The sequence below is a fragment of the Hoplias malabaricus genome, chromosome 1 (genome assembly GCF_029633855.1).
Source record: "Hoplias malabaricus isolate fHopMal1 chromosome 1, fHopMal1.hap1, whole genome shotgun sequence".
Lineage (NCBI taxonomy): Eukaryota > Metazoa > Chordata > Actinopteri > Characiformes > Erythrinidae > Hoplias > Hoplias malabaricus.
This window is the reverse complement of record NC_089800.1, coordinates 41882420-41903171: the sequence shown is the minus strand read 5'-3', so window position 1 is coordinate 41903171 and position 20752 is coordinate 41882420. Positions and strand designations below refer to the sequence as shown.

The 20752-nt window shown below is 39.4% G+C and overlaps 2 protein-coding genes across 2 annotated transcripts in view; both read left to right on the top strand.

Annotated features, from left to right (window-relative positions):
• On the top strand, positions 1 to 8933 carry laynb (layilin b). Its single transcript, XM_066678147.1, has 7 exons — positions 1 to 342; positions 2287 to 2578; positions 4246 to 4400; positions 4509 to 4556; positions 5552 to 5638; positions 5767 to 5884; positions 6939 to 8933. Exons 1-7 carry the CDS (start codon positions 267 to 269, stop codon positions 7234 to 7236), a joined length of 1074 nt encoding a protein of 357 aa, XP_066534244.1. The 5' UTR covers positions 1 to 266; the 3' UTR covers positions 7237 to 8933.
• Positions 8934 to 10211: 1278 nt separating this feature from the next.
• Positions 10212 to 20752, top strand: part of sik2b (salt-inducible kinase 2b) — a 46678-nt gene continuing 36137 nt past the window's right edge. Inside the window, exons 1-3 of the mRNA XM_066662744.1 lie at positions 10212 to 10704; positions 14794 to 14910; positions 20178 to 20241. Coding sequence (XP_066518841.1) covers positions 10567 to 10704; positions 14794 to 14910; positions 20178 to 20241 — 319 coding nt within the window. The 5' untranslated portion in view covers positions 10212 to 10566. The remainder of the gene's footprint in view (positions 10705 to 14793; positions 14911 to 20177; positions 20242 to 20752) is intronic.

Genomic DNA, 20752 nt, shown 5'->3' with positions numbered 1-20752 from the left:
ACCTTAAGTGGTGCAGTAGTCGCATTCAGGCGCCTCGTAAACGCTGCATTTTAACGATATGTGGGCGCTGTTTAAGGTGGAACGGAAAGTCCTTCTGAGGCTGTGGCGAGTACAAGGAGCCAGTCTGAGTCTGGAGCGTCAGACTGGAAACTCTGAAGTGTTCCTGCTGGAGATTTGAGCGAGGACTCGCGTCTCCGAGAACAAAGTGGAACAGCAACAGTTCGCCCTCCTCCTGCACGTCTTCTAGGGAAAAAAAATATGTAGAAATGGATTTTATGAAACTGATTGGGACGGTTTTGGCCGTTTGTTATCATCCCTGCGGCGCGTTAAGAGGGTTCTCCAGTAAGTATGCGGATGTATAGAGAATAACGTATGGAGAAAAGCTAACGGTCAGTGGGCCTATTCACTAACTGCTGTCATGTGAGTGGGTGTTTTGAACTTTAAACTACCACAACACCACTGTATGTGCTATGCGATAAACTACTGAGAGTAAATCTGTCGACTTATTATTCGGTTAGCCTCTCTCTAAAAAGCCCTCAATACGAATTTGGTTCGTAGCAGTGTTGAAGTTTAGAAGCAAGGCTTGTTATAGTGTGGGAGAGAGCGATTTTTTGTAACTTTTACCCTTTTTTGTCGAATTAAATCTAAAACTAAAGCATTCACAAACTTAAACTGGTGTTATGTAGGATAGCTATCTTAAAAGACACAGGACGAGTTTGTTTTTGAAAAATAGTTGATTGATGTTAAAGGGAAAGTCCACCATTTTCTTTCCCAAATTTTCAACATAATTCATTGGTTAAGATGTTAACGATGTGAGTGTGTGTTAATGAGATTTTAATTAAGTTAATGCGAATTTGTCAGTTGGCAGCAAATCAGAATGGACCCAGAAGGCTGTCAGTGTCAGATTAATGTGTCCGTGTGGAGTTTTAATTGGCTAGAAAATGTGTCATGAGTGAAATAAGAGGACAATAAATTCAACAGACAGCCAGCATTTTTTATGTCATAAACCTAAGGAATCTGTCCCACCAACTTCCAGGGTGTGGCTTTCCAGCTGCCGGCCAGTGACGGAAGGCTAGTTGGAGATTGAGGCAGGGGCTAATTGCGTATTTAATGATCCGTGAATACTGAAAGAAAGCAAAGGTGTGTAGATACATCTAATGGTACTTGTTCACTTGCATGTTTTTGACTGCATTTCGCCAAAATGGATTTCTCTGCACACGACAGTGGGAGTGTCTCTTGTATAATGTGCCAACACTTGTATTATGTACCAACCTGTTCGACGCAGACGCAGCATGTGGCAGCTCTCCACAGTGAAATTAATAGGATACTTCAAGGAGAGGTGGCAATTGGACACATACCATAAGCTATTTTTCAGGCATCAGGGTTTTTTTTTTTACCTCGTGAAATGGTATTGAGCATATTCTCTGATACTCAAAAGTTGTTTTACATTAGTTTTTAGAAAAAGGGTTTTAGTAGTTTTACATTTGGTTTACCACCATTTTACTATTGCCTCCTTTAAATAAAAACGTAAATGACACATGTGGGCGGCACTGTGGTGCAGCAGGTAGTGTCACAGTCACACAGCTCCAGGGACCTGGAGGTTGTGGATTCGATTCCCGCTCTGGGTGACTGTCTGTGAGGAGTTGGTGTGTTCTCCCCGTGTCCGCGTGGGTTTCCTCCGGGTGCTCCGGTTTCCTCCCACAGTCCAAAAACACACGTTGGTAGGTGGATTGGCAACACAGAATTGTCTGTAGGTGTGAATGTGTGTGTGTGTGTTGCCCTGTGAAGCACTGGCGCCCCCTCCAGGGTGTATTCCCGCCTTGCACCCATTGATTCGAGGTAGGCTCTGGACCCACTGCGACCCTGAATTGGATAAGCGGTTACAGATAATGAATGAATGAATGACACATGTGCCAAGGTTGAGATACATTGAGGTATCTTTAACTTTTCGTTTGTTTTCCACTTTTCCATGCAGTAGCATTTTGTGTGGAGTTTGAAGATCTGTTTAACCTCAGAGCTCTAAGCATATGACGTTAACTAAGAGCTTAAAACTCATGAGTATGGCTAGGCAATATGCAAATATATATTATCAAATTACTTTAAGGCATTTGTATGATACACAATAAGCATCACTATATCTTATGTGAGGTTTGATCAGCTGGAAAATAATATATAAATAGAGCAATAATGTAACATCAAAAAGTACCAATACAATTATTATTAGTCAACATTTTGTATATTGTGCTGTCCATTTTAACATGCATTATTTTTGTGTCTACATGGCAGGTCAGAGAATATGTCGTCGGGGCACTGAAAAGCCCTGCTTTAAGATTCTGTATCACCACGACAGTCGATTGAGGGTGGGCTTTGAGGAGGCAAGGCGGACATGCAGGGAGGATGATGGAGAGCTGCTCAGCATCGAGACAGAAAATGAGCAGAGGCTGATAGAGAAGTTCATACAGGACTTACGGGCCACTGATGGGGATTTCTGGATTGGGTTGCGAAGGAATCCAGGCTCAGGAGGTGGCGATTGCTCTTCACAGTATTACTGGCTGGATCATAGCCACAGCACCTTCAGGTATGATTTAGGCTGCAGCCTCTTATTTATGACCTAGGAAGCTGAATGAGTGAAGGTTTGCCCAGTTATTTCTGAATGATGCTGACAAAGGTATACTCCTTGTTACTGAGTTCAAAATGACTAAACTGTCATTAATATTACTTTATATATACTGTGAACCTTGAGGTTTTATGCTTATGTATCTTATCAGACATATTTACAACAGCCTGGTGTTTATGGCCTGCAAGAGTCCCCTTGCAGTGGCCCAGACTGGGTCACTCAGCTTTAGCTAGTTAATTTGGGTCAGTATATATTTATTTCATTGAAATTCACTGTTGTTTATAGAGCATTTTTACAACTGCTCTTGTCAGAATTCCAGGTCCTAGCCCTTAGTGAGCAAGCCAGTGCCACTGTGGCAAGGAAAAGCTCCCTCAGCATAAGGAAGAAACCTTGAGAGGAAGTAAGACTTAAAAGTGGGGGGCTCTTCCTCCTCTAGTGGAAACCAGAGCTAAACAAACAAAGAGCAGTGTGCCAACAGATGTATGAAGATGTATGAATCTGATATGAATGAAGAATTATAGATTTACAATGAATGTAGTGGCCTATAAAAAGAGCAGTTCTATTTTAATTTGTCAGTTGGTGATAGAGAGACACTCTGGCACATGCCTCCATGTGACTCCATGTGAGATGAACAGGATTCAGTTATTTTTGAGGCTTGTTCTTGATTTGTAAGTGCTGGAATACCTACTACATCAGTAAAGCCTTCCTGCATTGGGCCTAGATGTTGAGTTTTGTAACACTAAAAATGCACTCTACCAGCCACATTCACATCTCCTTAAAAAGCAGATATATTCCCTTCCATCTGTTCTATTTTCTATATCAACAACTAATTTTTTAATTCCATTCATATTGGAGATTGACAAACAGATGTGTTGAATGTCTAAAATTTGAAAACATCCATGGAAAACATCTACACGGTGAGTAGTCTTGTGAGTGACTGTCACACTGGAACACTGGTGCAGTTTTATGTGTAGGGGAAACCCTGTCAGAATCATTGTTTTAATCATATTTTTATTTTTAATGTTTAGTTTGCACAAGGACGAAGGGGAGCGTAAGAAGAAATTAGTTAAGCAGTAATGGGGATTAAGTTATCATTCTTCTTTTAGCCAGTGTGAACAGACAGCAGACACCGGGTAACAGCCGATTCCTCTAAAATACTTAGTGCTTCTTTTTTGGTCTATAAACTGTGAAAAGCCTTGGGATTTGTTTTCCTTTCATGTGCAATTGGAAAATTTCCTAATTATAATGAAAATGTAGGAGTTTGGTGCGTTCTCCCCGAGTCCGCGTGGGTTTCCTCCGGGTGTCCAAGAACACACGTTGTCAGGTGGATTAGCGACTCAATTATTCATAGGTGTGAGTGAATGTGTGAGTGTGTCTTGTCCTGTGAAGGACTGGCGCCCCCTCCAGGATGTGTTACTGCCTTGTGCCCAGTGATTCCGGACCCATTGCGACCCTGAACTGGATAAGCGGTTACAGACAATGAATGAATGATGAAAATGTTGCAACATTTACATAATGAGAAAACACATTTGTTGTATCGATCAGTAATTTTGTTCAGAATTGCATTTCATACAATAGATTACCTTATCCATAATAAATCTATTTAAATATTGCATTGCCTGTTGCAGGAATTGGCTCTGGAATGAGCCCTCATGTGGTTATGAGCATTGTGTGGCACTGTACCACAGGCCCAGCACTTCACCTGCTCTAAAGGACCGCTACATGTTCAAGTGGACTGATATAAGCTGCACTACCAAGAACAACTTTGTATGCAAGTACTCAGGTATGCTATGTATTATGCTGAAGCCCTGCTGTTTAGACTACTGAGACATTACGTAAGAGAATTATTGCAGATCATAAGCTCTTTTTCCCCCTGTCTGTCTGTGTTTAGAAAATTCTCCGGTTCCTACTCCTGCAGGAAATTCCACTGCTCTCACAGGTACACACAGCACTGCAGGGACACAGACTTTAGTAAGACTAGCTACTAAGTCTATGTATGCCTCTCAGTCATGCCACCATGAAACCTAGTAAGATATTCAACTATAGGCTGTTCCAGTGTATTCTCATTTGTTGATTTGAAGGGGCACAAACAAATTTGGACAATAGAAAAATTCTGTTAATATTAAAGTTAAGAATATCCTTGAACAGTAATTTGATTTCAACATAGACAATATTAGTGTGTTCAAAAAGAAATAAAATGTAATAAAAGATTTCAAACATGTTTAGTAAATCCTAAAACTGGGTACTATTTTCAGAAGGATAAACTGTGATGGTCTCGTTGTTCGGGATATTGATGTATAGTATAACATTCTGAAAAATCCTCTTATTTAATTTTCAGTCCAGCCACAGTTGCTTTTCATGACACAGACAAAAAAAATAAATTAAATGAATGAAGTCTGGACTTTTTTGTACAGTTCTGCATGTATAAAATCTGTGTTACTACTTAATTCCAGAGTGTGTTATATTTACTTTTAAATACTTGAGTATACAGCAATGCAGAAATGCTGCATACAGAAGCCACGTGTAAACACAGGATTAAATTATCTTCACTAATTTAAAACCTGTAAGAACCAAATTGTTCTTCATAGAACCTCACTATTAGAGTATCAAGTTTTGGGGCTGGGAAAATGTCAAAAGCTTAAAAACACTAATTTAAATGGACATCATAAATCAGAAAAATCTTGGCTGCAAACTTGATAATCACAGGTATAGAATATCCATCTTGGATTACTTATATGTTTCAAGTGAATTTAGTTCTTGCCATGTTTACAAATACTGCCCTGTGCCAGAATTGAGTGTTCAACAAAGCTTTCATAAACAGGTAAATTCCTTATTCAGAAAAAACACTGAACATGTTGGTGTCTACAAATTATTGGGCATATATTGAATGTTGTAACATTTCTTGAATTGATTGACAGTAATGTTTTCTTTAAGATATACCGAAGATAAATCTGAAACCAAAACAACAGCCTGTCACACTGGATTATGAAAAGATAAAGAGTGGATTCTCTGAATCATCAGGTAATGTTTAATTACCCGCTCCTTTTTGTCTTGTCCATTTAAGACAAAATCCAATTTTATTATTGATTTTATGCCTAGTTGTATTATTATTATTATTATTATTATTTTCCCTCTGTTCCTTCTCTCAGTTTCTCTTTCAGATGAAAATATCAATGTTTACTACATCCTCCTGGCTACAGTGCCTGTATTGCTTCTGCTCATATTGGTCGCCTCAGGGGTCTTCTGCTATAGAGTCATGGCCAGGAAGTGAGTTATTACATGTTTAAATGGATTGTTCAGTAAAATAAATCTAATTTACACATTTCCCTTCCTGGATTCCAATGTCGATCAGCCAAGAAATGTTTCTGTCTGATGTTTGCTTGTAGTTAACAAGTAACAGATGCTTAAAGCTACAATATAGCACTGGGTATGTTACAGAATGAACTTGCTTCAAAACATATTTACATAAAAATGTAAGATTATTTATTCTATAAAAATGTAATATTAAATAATTAAAGCAGTCTAACTTAGTTTTTAATTCTGTACACAACAATGCAGTTTGAGGCATGTAACTATATAATTGTGCAGTTTGCACAGTATGAATGGATGGTTATATGTTGTTGTTTTCAAGCAAATGAAAACTTCAGTCATCATTCAGTTCGCTGATTGACCAAATTTAGGAAAAGAGAGAAAGTCTGTAAATTGGATTTTTGACCAAACTATAGCTTTGAGGGAACCAATTCAGTCACGAGAATCCAGCTGAATATGAAGCTGTCTGAAATGCTTCCCAATATGCATTTAAAGTTTCACCATGTAGGATTTTTTTGTTAAAACTATGCCTAAAATAGTCTCAGAGGGGGGTTTCAGCTCATGTCATATGTAACTATTAACCTCGGTCTTGATGGGTTGGGTATTTGAGTATTAGATGCCAAATCAGCGTTAGAACGGTAGTTCATAACTCACTTATATTCTTGGAATACATCTCTTCCAAGGTTTAACTGAATTTACTTCAGAACACTTTGGCAACACACTCACAATCCAGTTCCACACAATCCAGGATGGTGCCTGCAATACCTTTTTTCATCAGAGAGGCCTTCACACATTCACAGATTGTTACAAAATACAGCTTTAGGAACACTGGCGGAATCCAATAGAACAGAATTGGCCCTTTACATATGGATTTAGTTCAGTATAATCATGTGAAAGCTTGTATTAAAATGGTTGTGCTTTTTTTTTTTTTTTTTAAATATAATAAAGTATCCTAATACTGAATTTTTGCTCTTTGACCCACCACTATTGTCTGATTGCTCTGTCTTTTCAGGAGAAAGGAACAAAATGAAATTTATGCTGTGCCTGGTCAGTGGTTATCTGCTGAGGCTCTTAAAAAGTGTAGCCACACTTTTGCAGACAACCCCAACAAACAAGGGGCCCACCTGGAGTACATGAGCTCAGAAATCAGCAGAACATTTAACGTCAGAGGACCCTGCAGCCAGTTTCAGGACTATGAGAATGTGCCAAGCGGTTCAGTGGGGTTCGTCACCAATGACATCTATGAGACCTGTCGTAGTCCAGCAGCTGTGGAGGCAGGGTGGGTGGACAATGACATCTATGGATACTGAAGATATCCACTGATGGGACCAAGGCTGAGACACTGGTACATATCCACTGAGCTGTACACAGCTGAAACTCTGCCTCAGACTCCCTCTTGTCCCATCTCTGGATGTTAACATGCCCTGTAGTGACCTGCAGTGAAGGCTACCGTGGTCATGTGAATGGTGGAGGGTAGGCCCAGGTCTCCAAAACCCAGTACAAAGAAGAGGTGTGATCACCTCGCAGACACTTCCTCAGTGGACGCCGGTGTCCGGGAACAGGACAGTTAGTTCGGAAATTCTCACGATAGTGCCCTGACCCTTCTGCTCATCTGAACAATATCCATGCCTGCCTCAGAGAGGGCTTTCTCCAACGGATGCCCATTGAAGTACCCTTTGTTTTTCATACTCAGATGATTCTGGAATGGTCTCCCAGTTCGTAGGCAAAAACAATGTCAATTTTGCTTAGCTCGGATGATCCAGACCGCTAACAACACCCTAACACATACACTTTGAAATCGTCCTGAAGTGAAATTTTCTCACAATATTTTTTGATTTGGTTGATTTCATAGTGTTCATAACAATAAGTGATTCTAGTGATTTCTGTGTGTATATGTATATATTATAATCTGTGTCTTAAAAGGTTTTATAATATTTTTGAAAATGACTAACCTTTTGCTTCTAAAATCCTCCAGGTTGGTTGTTGGTACAGTTTTAACTTTCAGTCATTCTTAAACATCTGGTCAGGGGCATCCCTGAGGTTTAATAAAGGCCATATGGTATTGGTGAAAAGCCTCTTAGGAGAGAGGAGCAACAGTAACAAATATATTTCACTGATACTCTTGTAACATTTTGAGCCAATTTTATGGCAAGTTGAGAAAGATTTATGATTCTTGTTTTTATATAGCTCTGTAATCTTTGAGAATTCATGAGGCCTACCTTAGCATTACTACATATGAATATTAAGACATGATTTAACAAATGTGTTGAAATTAACATCATATTATAACATTGTAATAATAGAAATTGTGTTTTTGTTGCTTCATCTGCAATTTGATGTTGGGATATCCCTAATATGTACATTTTACTGTTACAATCTTTTACTAACATCAATATAGGGTTTTATCAAAATCCTATATTCTTCAAAAGGTTAAGCTCTTTAAAGTAGAGGTAGCTGAAATACATTTTATGTAACAGAGGACAGCAATTATGTGTTGATCCAGCAGATGTCGCTGCATGTTAGCAGTCTCCCATTGGTGTTACCTGTGTTTTGTTGTATGTTTACTGGAGTTTATTCGCTTAACTGATATATTTGAACAGTGTGAATACTACAGCAGAAGCAATCACATTTATGACCATCTAAAGAAAAAATAAAGAACTACAGATGCTACAAAGGTGTATGAGTAGGAGTCCAGAATGGATTATTTTTAAAGTGTTGGGCTACATTTATCCCTCTATTACACATATTTTGAATCATATTTAATAAATATTAATTTAAGGCCTAATTATTATTATTTGTTTGTTTGTTTTGTTCTGTGGGTAGAGCATGCTTTTGTTCACAGATCTCTATTTTGATCTTTAGCATTTTACATTAGCTGTAACGTCGGTTCCTATGCTGATAATTTTTTTTATATTTGTAAATTTTATAAAGAAGTTTCACTGCAACTTTATAACCAAATTATTATCTGAAGAGTTAATACTGGATAACACTGTAGTTCTTATGGGTGTTGTTGTTTGGGCAAACTCAGATAACCTCTTACTAGCCTTGTTTATACACACAGAGGGAGAAAGAGAGAGAGAGACTTGTTTTTATGCTAATTAAATGCTGTCCTGTTGAGCTTTTGTGTGTTTGGTGTAATTAGATTTACTCAGTGTTAAAGGTAAAATGGGGGTGGGTAATGTACCTAAATTTACACCCTGGTTAAACTGACTGAAGCGCTACTTCACACCAGTATGCCTCAGGATACAAACACAATTATATTTCAACATTTCAGTTTAAAAGTAGAGAAAAAATTCGGCAAGCAAACCAGTTCTCAAAAGAGCACACATTAAGCAAAAGCCATTCAAGATCAAGTCTCAGTACACTAATAAAACTGGAAACCTTTTAATCCTCACAGTCTGGCAAACAAAGCCTGAACCAATTCGACAAGTTATGACATTTATAGTATAAGAGACATTTAAAAGTTTTACAATGTGAACTTGAAAATAGTAAAATAACAATTTGAAGAAATTGTAAACAACATTGAATTAGAGGAATTATATATGTGGCAAACATACTATACTTTTAGCAATGTAGTAGCTTTAGCTTGACATATTTGTATCAAACATTTTACCTGCATTATACAAATCCCAAACAAACAACACGAAAGCACTCTTTGTAATAGAACATTACTACAGATGGTTTGTAAATACGCATATAGCCAATATATATTTAGAAATCTAGGCTAAAATGATCATGACAGTCAAATTAACAAACAATGTGGAGAGAGATTAACAGGGGTGGTAAAAATGATGCAGATCTGCAAACGTAAATAAAATATTAGGATGGGAAGAACAATTTAAATCATATGATTATTTATGAATAATAGTATGACATAGTATGAAAATATGTGTGGAAGTTTCAGAGTGAAATGTCCGCTTGAGAGCTTAAAGTATCGAAATAAAGTTCACTCTGAATCCTGGAGGAGAAGAGGATGAAATCGATGGCACTCGCGAATCAGTTAATCGAATAACCGAAGTGTTCGATTCGAATGAGTCCGAATCGGGAGTCGGTTCAACCAAAACCGAATCAAACAATTTCTTTCTTTTTTCTCTTTCTTTTTGTCTTTTTTCTCCTAAGCGGTTGAAACAGCCCGCTGACGTAAGACGTGGCTGCTGGTCGCCTTGACAACGGATTGGCACCGAAGCGTGGACGGGCCTCGAGGCCCCGCCCCCTGTACAAATACCCCTATAAGCTCTGACGTCAATTCACGTCAGCGTTGAGAACACGACGCCTCCTCGCGCGAGTCCAACTCGTGCGCTGTGGCTAATGGAGCTGAAACATTAGAGCGGTATTGTATCAGAGAGTGGACAGAGCATAGAGAGAGAGAGACAGAGAGGAAGAGAGAACGGAGAGAAAAGGACGGGGCTGGGGTGACACTCTGGGAGTCCCGCTGAACGGCTCCTTTCTCCTCAGTGGAGCAGCGAGCAGTCGGGGAGTTTTATTTAGTCTGTTTATGTTAACGGAGGGGATTTAACAGGAGGAGGGGAGGGGAGCAGAGGGGGCCTGTTCTCGCCGCCTCGTTATCTTGTCTCGGGGCTGTGTGTGTATGTGTGTGTGTGTTCTATCTCCCCTCTCCTCGAGCGCTCTTACCAAAAAGCATGGTCATGGCTGACTGTCACCAAAAAGCAGCGCTCCGGGCCCCGGTCCGTGTGGGCTTCTACGACATCGAGCGCACTCTCGGCAAGGGCAACTTCGCCGTGGTCAAGCTGGCGAGACACCGCATTACCAAGACCGAGGTGAGTGAGAGAGAGAGAGAGAGAGAGAGAGAGAGATAGAGACTGGAAGTTGGAGAAAGCGCGCGCTTGTGTGTGTGGGAAAACTTCTCGCTCCAGCTCGTGTTGTTGTTTCTGCTGCACGTTTCCGTTGTGAGAACGTGTTCAGTTCCTCACAACAGCAGCACAGTTGTCACAGCCGCACGTGAGAAAATAACAGAAGTAGCTGCCTTGATCTCTCTGACCTCTGCTCGGGTTGCCACGCTGCTGCAGGGTAGTGCACAGTGCAACCAGGTGGGCACTTCCCTGCTTTCCTCTGCCTGTCCCCTGGTTTTCCCTGTTTCCCCTGCATTCCTCTGCTCTTCCCTTCTTTTTTTCATGCTTTCCCATTCTCTTCACGGCTTTCTCATGCTCTTCCTTGTTTTTTTGTTTTTCCAGGCTTTCCACTGCTCTTTTCTTATTTTTCATGCTTTCTCTTGCTTTTCCCTGTTTCCTAGCTCTTCCCTGATTTACAGTTCCTTTCCACGCTTTCCTTTGCTCTTCCCTCTTTCCTGGTTCGTTTCTTATTTCCCTGCTCTTCCCGGCTTTTCCTCCTGGCTTCCACCGCCTCTTCCCTGGTTATTCCCTGCTTTATCCTAATACTCCCCGCTTTTTCCAATGCTTTCCAATAGTCTTTCAAGTTTTAACCATCTTTGCCCTGCTCTTCCTTGCTTGCCCCCTTTTTTTTTCTAAATTACTGACTTATGTGACAGCCCGCATCTTAAACATCGAAGCATTTCCTCCCTCGCTGACCCCACGTAATCCTGCAGCACTTCTGTTGTTCGGCTCATCAGAAATGTCTACATGTCAAAGTGAAGTGGGCAGCAGTTGTTTTCAGATTAGGTAGAAAGATAAACCAATAACAGATGGCATCTGCTCGGATCGCTGTCATGATGACGTGCCACGAGAAAAAGAAATGCAGTGAATGATGAAGACAGGCGTTTTAGCTCAGTGGCCCAGCGTCACATAAACATTCTGCTCTTCCATACAACAGTAAATATCTTGACATATCAAGAAATATTATGACCCCCCCCAAACACACACACACACTCTGAACCAGTGGCATCTAATGTTCATCTAAAGTTTAACAATTACGCTTTTACAGTTGTAAATAAGTGAATGATCTGTTTGGAAATGGTTACCATGAAAGCGAGGGAGATGAGCAGACGGGTTGCTTGTTTTGTGTTGTGTTGTCATAACAGACGCAGACTGGTGAGATTTGTTGTTAAGGAATTATTATTATAAGACGAAGGGCTCACTAAAACCATTGGTCGCAGCTCGATTGCTCCATTGTTTGCAGCAGGTTGGAGTGTAATTATAAGACTTTATAAGAATGTACATCTCACACTGGCTGACTGCTCACCCTCTGCAGGTTATTTTGAAAGGTCCCCAGCTAGTGAAAAAGTGTTGAGGTCAAAATAATGAACCTTTGCTAGCTCTTGCAGAAGTGATCTCTGGCTTACGTGTACAAGCAGATATCTGGAGCATGCCGCTCAGTCGCCCTGGTTGCATAACCAGCAGTAGCGATTTTGTGATAATAAGTCCTCCGTCAACAGCATACCTGATGCCCATGTTTGTGTAGATGCCCTTGTTGAGCAGCCAAGGCTTGTTCTTCTCTGTTTGATATCTTTGATTATTTTTTTTGCTCTGGTGCTGAGATATAGACCTAAGCCCTTTATCTTCTATTGTGATCGCAGCCAATAGGGAAAGTGCATTTTTAAATTACAGTTCACCATTCTTCAGGCCACCATTGGATCTGTTTTGGGTTCGGGCAACTCTGCAGGAGCAGCATCTGCAAAGAAGATGTCGAATTTCGCAGGGGTGCAGTGTGTCAGGGAATTAACATAGTTAAGAGGATTATGTTGTACAGGGCTGACGTCTCTCTTGCTGCTCTTGACGTGACTCACGCTAATGTGGGGCTGCTTGGGTTTGTGTTGAAGAGGCACCATTCTTTATCTGTGTGTTTAATAAATAGTCTCTTTCTCTTTCACGGATGACCTGAACACTGGCTGTTCCAAGAGCCATGTCTTGTTGTTCAGAACTTTGCTCCATGCCTGGTGCAAGCATCGTCCATGACCTCAGAGGGCATTCACTGGTCAGCTGGACAATTCACCCGACTCACTGCTAGCGATGACTAACTGTGCAGCGTTTCGCCTTGACCGTGGCAAAATGATTAGAACAATTCTAGTGAAAATGTCTGTGCAATGATATCTGACATCACATGTTTACGCTGTTTGTAAAAACCAGTTCCGAAGAAACACAAGGGATTTCAAACTCAGGCCAGTCTGGCTTATGAAAGGTTTGCATAATCAAAAGCTTAGCTTTACATTAAATTCTGAAAGCTTCAAGATTGCCCTTTTCAGTGTGGTGAGTTTTTAATTACGAAAAGTGACAACAATTTGGCAAGAACAGTTTAGGTCAAAATCATCAGTCAGAAATATCTAGACCTTCTACCAACAAATTTGGTACAGAGTGCGAGTTTAGAATCTGCAATTTCTACTGCAGTGAGGTACATGTGAGGAATAATACACATTGTTCACACCATAATTGTGGTATTATACTGGTGAGAGCTGTGCTTAACTTCATACACCCTACAGGGCTTAGTGTTTGTGTAATGCCTTTGTAAATATTAGGTGTACAAATAAGTTTTAAAGTTATTTTTTTAATATATATAATTGTAAATCAGTAATTAAACATTCTCCCACTGTTTTGTCATTTTGTGGTAACTGTCTCATAGTTTTAAAAAATGAAAATGTCAGTTTATTCAATAAAAAAGTAAAATGTTTATACGTCATCAATGAAAAAAGCACAGCAAAAGCATGTCTAAAGATCTGCTCTGTTTTGGGAAATAATATTGTATCCAAAATTAAGTGTGCATTTTGGTTTAGATGATTTGAAGGTGATTTTTGTGTTAGTGGTTGTGAAGGTAGTGTGTAAATACTTTTAGTTAAAATAAAATATAAAAAAATAAAATAAAACCACAGTAGTATTTTGTTATTACACTGGGTAAGATTTTTTTTTTATTGGGGCCCCCAGGTGTAATTTATTTTTACAGCACTGTACTGATCTTAATGGGAAAGAGGAGGGGGTGGTCCTCCAAAAGTTACACAGTGCAGTTTCTGCAGTGCTGAACCCAGAGTAGCAAAGACAGACACTCTCGTCTCCCAATTACATCTCAGTGGAGCATCACAATGATTTTGAAGCTGTAATTTTAAGATAAACATAGTACATAGTGTTCCTTTGAGACCATGCAATTTTACTGCAATATTTTAATTATTTTATTGGACTTTTATGATTTTTCTTGCTTTAAATTTAACTGTTTTTTTCTGTAAAGCACTTTGAATTGTTTTTTTATGAGAGGTGTTCTACAAATAAACTTGCCTTGCCTATGCTACAGTTACCACAAAATGACATGAGCTTTTGAATATATAAGGTTTTGAATTAAAAATCTATATCACACACACACACACACACACACACACACACTTCAAAACTTATTTGTACCCTAATATTATGTAAGGCATGTAGTTATGAGCATGATGATCCACATACAGGTTAAATGGTTTAGAAAATGATTAGAAAATCAGGCAAACAAATGACTATGCTGTCAGCAAATTGCTGTTGGCTGGGCAGATCTACTGGGCAGAAAAACAGTGGACTTCAGGCTCCAGGACACAGCAGGCACATCTCCCCGTCATTGAAAAAGTGGTGTCCTACAGAGCCCAAGATTGTGCTCTTATGTCTTTGCCTGGACTATGTGAAGATTAACACGTCATCATCCCTGGGCCATCGAGTTTAGTCTACTGTGCCTTCTCCACCAGTGATCTTTTGCCTGAGGGAATTATTTGAATTATTAAGCTAGTTAATCATGCACAGGATATTTAGCTTCATCAGACAGGTGTGTGACTGCTTTTCTCACATGTGACCTGCTTTTAATCTGCACCAGGGCTTGTAAAGGCCGGATCTGCTCACATCACAGGCAGCTCTGAGTCTAATGAATACACACAGGCTGTAGCCTCAGGCATTAGTCTGGCTGCTAACTATAGTGTGTTTGCTGTGCCCTTGATTCAACAGGTGGCTATAAAGATCATAGACAAGACCCAACTGGACTCAGTGAACCTGGAGAAGATCTATCGTGAAGTCAAGATCATGAAAATGCTGGACCACCCACATATCATTAAGCTGTACCAGGTAACTTTTAGCTCACTAATGTTATCAGCCCTTAGATGTCAAGAGTCATAGCTCTCATTGTGCTGTTATGGAGGTGTAATTACATAATTACACATTTATTACTTTGTGAGTTTTGCAAAGAGTTAGCCTATATTTTTTATTGTATTTGATTGTTGTGTTTGTTTCAAGGTCAAAGTGAAAATCGTGGCAAAAATGTACACGTGACATAAAATACATGTTCACAAAAGTGTGTCAAAGTTTAAGCAACACTAGGTAGTATTTTTATCTTAGAATTAGAGTTTCAGAATAATTGTGGTGCTTCACTGAACTGAAATAGTGAGATTAGAGCCTCTGTTATTGCTAATCTGGGCTCAGCACTGCAGAAACTGCACTATGTAACTTCTAGAGGAGGGTACGAACCCTCCCACCTCCACCATTTTCATACTTCTTCTTCTGACCTTGATCTATATAGTTGTGATGAATGTGCTGTGAAGTGGCACAGAAAGAATGATTTTGTATTTTGAGGAATTATTTTTTCTTTTTTTCCCGCAAATATCTTTTGTTGGATTTTTAGTGGGCAGGACACAATTTGGCAGGTCTGCCACAGAACCAATGTTTATGTCACACTCCTTGTTAAAGACACTGCCTTCTAGCGCATTCAGTCTCTAAAGCCCCGATGGGAGTGGAGTGATGTGTCGGGGGATGTTTGTATAGAAAGTTTTCTCACCTCTCCTCAGTGAAAAATCTTATGCATCTGGACTGTATTAAACTAGTAAAGAAGGAATACATTTTCCGGAAATGCACTGTAGCCCACCCCAACCTTACCGCTGCCCTCTTGCCAGCATTCAAGTCTCTAGAAGCTGCATGCTGGCTCTCTCACTGCCGACCGCGTACAGGTTTCTTTTGGCCAGCCAGCGTTTGGTGCACTGGGGCAGTGTAGATCATAGATCCTCAGTGCAATGTCATGGGGGTACATTGTGTGTGTACTCTACATATCATAGACTACAGTTTTATGGCTTTAAATTAAAGCAAGAAAAAATGAGAGAGGAGTCTGCACTTCGCTTAATTTCAGAAATCCTCATTCCTAGCTTAAAAAGGGTTACATATAGGACCCAAACCCTTATTTGGTGCCACCTAGAACCATTTTATAACATAAAGAACCATTCAACTAAGAATAGTTGGTGCTTTTTAAATGCTCACCATTATGTACAGTTGCCATTTCTAAAAGGTCTCTCCAAGAACCATTTTTATGGTTGATGAGAGAGAAATAATTAGTATTAATTCACACAAGTTTAAACCACTTGTTCTGCTACTTTTTTCCAACTGTTAGTGTTAACTGTACTTGTCCCATGTGGATGTCGTCAGCTCTCAGACTGCAGTTAATGACTAACTCTTCCCTATCTCTTGAGACTTTCATGAGCACTCATTAAAAGTAGTTTGACTGGATGTTGGCCTGTGCTACAGTAGAAAGTCGATTTGCCCTCTGGAGTCCGGGCTTCAATAGCAGACGAACCTTTCGTCCCAAAAGCCCACTTGAGATAACTCTTCTTTCAGAGTTACTTCCCAGCCCCATTACATAAGGCTCTGGTTCACTTCGGTTGTTGGGAATGTGAACAGCGCTTCATTATTATACAACCAAGCGGCGTCAGTCCAAGTGTGGCTGTGTAATAGCGGTGTATCATTATTTCCAACAACTCTTCCATTCAGGCCACATGGGTCAATTAGTCATTTCCTCTCGGGCCACGTAAACAGAGGGCAGCTCGGCAGGCTGTCGCTGCCTCATCGCAAACCCCCAGCTTCCCTCAACCTCATCTGCCTGAAACCAGGGTCCACATACGCAAGCACACATTCACACACTGAAATATGACAGTTGGTCAATATTTATCTGTGGCCCAGGCCCTACGTCATATATTTACAACATTACCCTGTAATTATAATTTTTCAGGTCTGTCTCAGTGAACCAGAAAATGTACAGTGTAGGCCTGTGCCTGGCCATGGTTAACCACATTACTGCGGTAACAGCCTCCAGTGACAGTAAAACCTCATTTACAGGGGGCTTAAAAACCTTTCCTTCATTTATTGATTTATTTCATGCAAACTGTAGGGGTGGTATCCTCATGTAAGAGGTGGTATCCATATGCACTGTATTCCATTGCAATTATATTTCAATTAAGGCTGGAAAATTATTTAACATCAGTATATATCACAATATAAATTTTTCAATGATTTTGAAACACATTTTCAATATTTCAGTATACATTATTTACAGCATCTGTCACTGACTGACAGTTAAGGGCACTGCTGTCACTTTATTACACTCAATTTTAAAGTTAGTTTAAAAATATTATTATTGACAAAGCGATGAGGTTGATGTTAGGTGTTGATTTCAAGTTTCATGTGTGTATTTGGCAGTTTTTCTGTGGCTTTTATATTGTTCATATTGAAACTGGAATGTATTGTTTCAACCAAAATTAAGAAATATATCATGATATAGAATTTGGACATATCGTCCAGCCCTTATATCTATTTACACTTGTTCTGGACTGCGAGGAAAATAAAGGTAACCACACACATTTGTTTAAGATTTAAGCACATTTCCACAACTGAAAATCGCTGAACCTTATTGTTGCTCGTACCTGATGAATAGAAATGTACAGTGCATTTTTAATACAAAGTTTGAAGTCATGTGTCTCAACCTGATTCTTTGGGTGATGGTATTTTCTAGGCTAACAACATATTATTGTACCAAACAGTACAAAAGAGATTTCTTTAGGCATGAGGCTGTGTGGGTTTAACACTCTCAGTGCTGCTCTGTGGTGGTCCTCACCATTACAGAATAGTGATTGAAGTAGGCGTGATGTCCAAGATTTGACACATATATTTACTCGTCTGCTTTTTAATGAGAATGAACACTTTTGTTGTCTAAAAACTCAGGCTGAGGTCTGAGTATGTCCTAAAATGTACACTGTACATGCAGCAGGTATTATCTGGGGGTGGTGTAGTCGCAGCACCGCATTGACCTAGCGGTGGCATGTTAATGTGAGTTGTGCTGGTACAAGTGGATGAGGCACAGCAATGCTCCTGGAGGTTTTAAATGGTGCCTTCTTATTGGCTGCTGCATTAGACACACCTTTTAGGTGCAAAGTCAGTTGCTGCAGTTTGGAATAATATGGAAAATGAGTGCAGAAAGTCACTTGAATGTTTTGGCATATTGGTGAACAATTTAATGCAAAGTGTCTTCAGAGCAGAGAAAGAGAGAATTGGTTTTTAACTGGATATTTTTTGTGCGATATTCACAGATGTGTAAATGCTTTTTGTGGCTAATATATTACAACCTCGGGTTTTAATAAACTTTGCTTTGATTATGCTATACTCCTTTATTTCACAAAGTTTATTCTTCACATAATCACTCTGTGTTTGATTCGGGGTATTCTTCAGTGTTTGGAACCAGATAAAAAAGTGTTGCTTTTACACTTAGTTTTACTATAAACTGCACAGTTAAGCACAGGTTATTTTCCACATGGATACCTGAATAAAGGACTCTGGCACAGAGCCTGGTACAAATGTTACGTGCAAGGGAACAGGCAGCTAAGGTTTTGTCCCCCATGAGAATTTTTCTTTGCTTCTCCTCTTCTGCAGCTTCATGTTTATGTCATTGCATGTCTAATTGCTGTGCGATGACAGTTTCACAGCAGTGTGACCTGTCATTAAAGATGAAGTGACACAACACCAGTGGTTTGTCATGTTGAACTTAGCAGGACAGTTGTACGGTGTAACACGGACATTTGCATGAGATGATTCTAGTTATTTCCAGGCATTTGCATATTTGGCAGTTGATTTGGACCAGAAGTACTTTGTGGTTGGGATGTTATGAAAATGTCCTGAGATCATGGCTTCCATCTAGACAAGTTTCTGGAAAGGAAAACATGGCTTAGGAACATGATTCATGTTTTGGACTTTGCTGCTGACTTTATTAGTCAACAGCATATTGTCTTTAAAAGGCAATGTGAAAAAATCCTGTAGAAAGCAGTTGTGTTCCAATAATGTTGATTTAAACAAGACCTTCTCTGTACAAATGAAGCAGCTGTATCAGTAAATCCAATCCAATTGCCGGCGCAAATGGCCTGCGGTAGTGTTATTTTCTAGGCCTGGCTGCATATATAAGATTTATAGTAGATCCGGAATCCTGCCTACATTTAGCTCTATTCATCTCTTGTATTTTTTATTTATTTATTTATTTTTTGTTGGCTAATTTTGGAACCCACCCACACATCACTGGCTCTGTCATGGCTTTATGAATTGAGCTTGCGATCTGGCCAAGCAACAGCGAGCCAGTCTGATTCATGCCCGCTCCATTGTGCCGTTAACTAAATGAGACATATGAATGCTGCCACAAGGACAACAGCAGGCCCTGTACATTTTGTCCATTTGAACATGGACCTGTTGTTCTGTCCTGTGCATGAACCCACTGTGCTCTCGCCATGTGGTTTGTTTGTCTTTGTCATCCTACTGGATCATCAAGCTTGCTGCATGAGGCGCTCTGGGCCTGATCCACTCAGACTTGTGCTGTTTTTTTTTTTGTCAAAATCAGACACATTCTGCAACAACGTGAAATGCATTTATTGTTTTTATTTTGTAACATCTCAATGCAAAATAAGCCTCCATGTGGTTTCATATTATTGTTTCACAAGTTTTATTTCTTTAGCTTGAGGCTCCGTTATCTACTCATCTTTCAGTTTGCACGTTCTCTTTCATTCTAGTGTTGATGATGGCTCTATGATTCACAAAGTATTTTAAACACTGCACTTTGCAAGCATGCGTTTAGTAGAGGGTCATTTGTGTAATTTGATCGGCCTTAGACCCTGTCTTGATTATTATCATGTGCCCAAGATGCTTTAAAATTACTTTAAAATCTGATGGCCTCAGACCACCTTAGGAAATACATTTTAACCAAATTAAGCAAATGTTAAAACATTTTTATCTTCAAACAATTTTCAACTACTAAACCCCCTCCCAACATTTCAGTAGCACCTTTTTTTTGATGGACAGAATATAGCAAGAACCTGTAATTACTAGAGAAATCATTGGTCTTTCATTTCGGCTCTTAATGAATCAAATATTTCTACTAAAATGAAGGTATTACTAAGAAGTTTGTTCCTGATTTTCTGTAGTAACATCCTCTACTCTTTTGGTTTTACACTCAGGGTTCGAACGTTTCTGTTCACATTCTGTGAATTATTAGTGAAATCATACACTGATATTATATAATATTTTCTGCTTTTATACAGGTCATGGAGACCAAGAATATGCTGTACCTTGTGACAGAGTACGCCAAGAATGGGGAAATTTTTGGTAAGTGTTACTTTACAAAAAAAAAACTGGATTGAGGGTAGTGTTCAGTGTAGAAAGAGATTAGCTAATTTTACAGCTACGTATTTTTCAACATTAGTGATGTTTTGCCAGCTTTTTTCTTTTTCTCTCTTCTCATATCACATATCAAACAAAGTTCCTTTGTAATACAAGTGAAAATAAAACTGCAAAGAAATGTGCAAGCAAAACTTTATGCAGAGTTCATGTATCTGTCAACATTTTCAATAAGAAAGATGACCGTACAGTGAAGGATGATTAGCATATTTTTGAGGAAGCTAAAAAGCAACGTAGTATGTGGTCAGTCTCACTAAAGAACACTGAATAGCTGATGTGTAAAAAAAAATATATGAATTAGTAAGTTGATCAGATCTGAATTAAACACACGGAAGCCTGTAGCTACCAATTAACATCATGTAATTTGCTAACTGGTGGCTGTAGCCTTATTTGACTGAAGTCTATCCCTCATCCTGTTTCCTTTGATCGTAAACAAAGA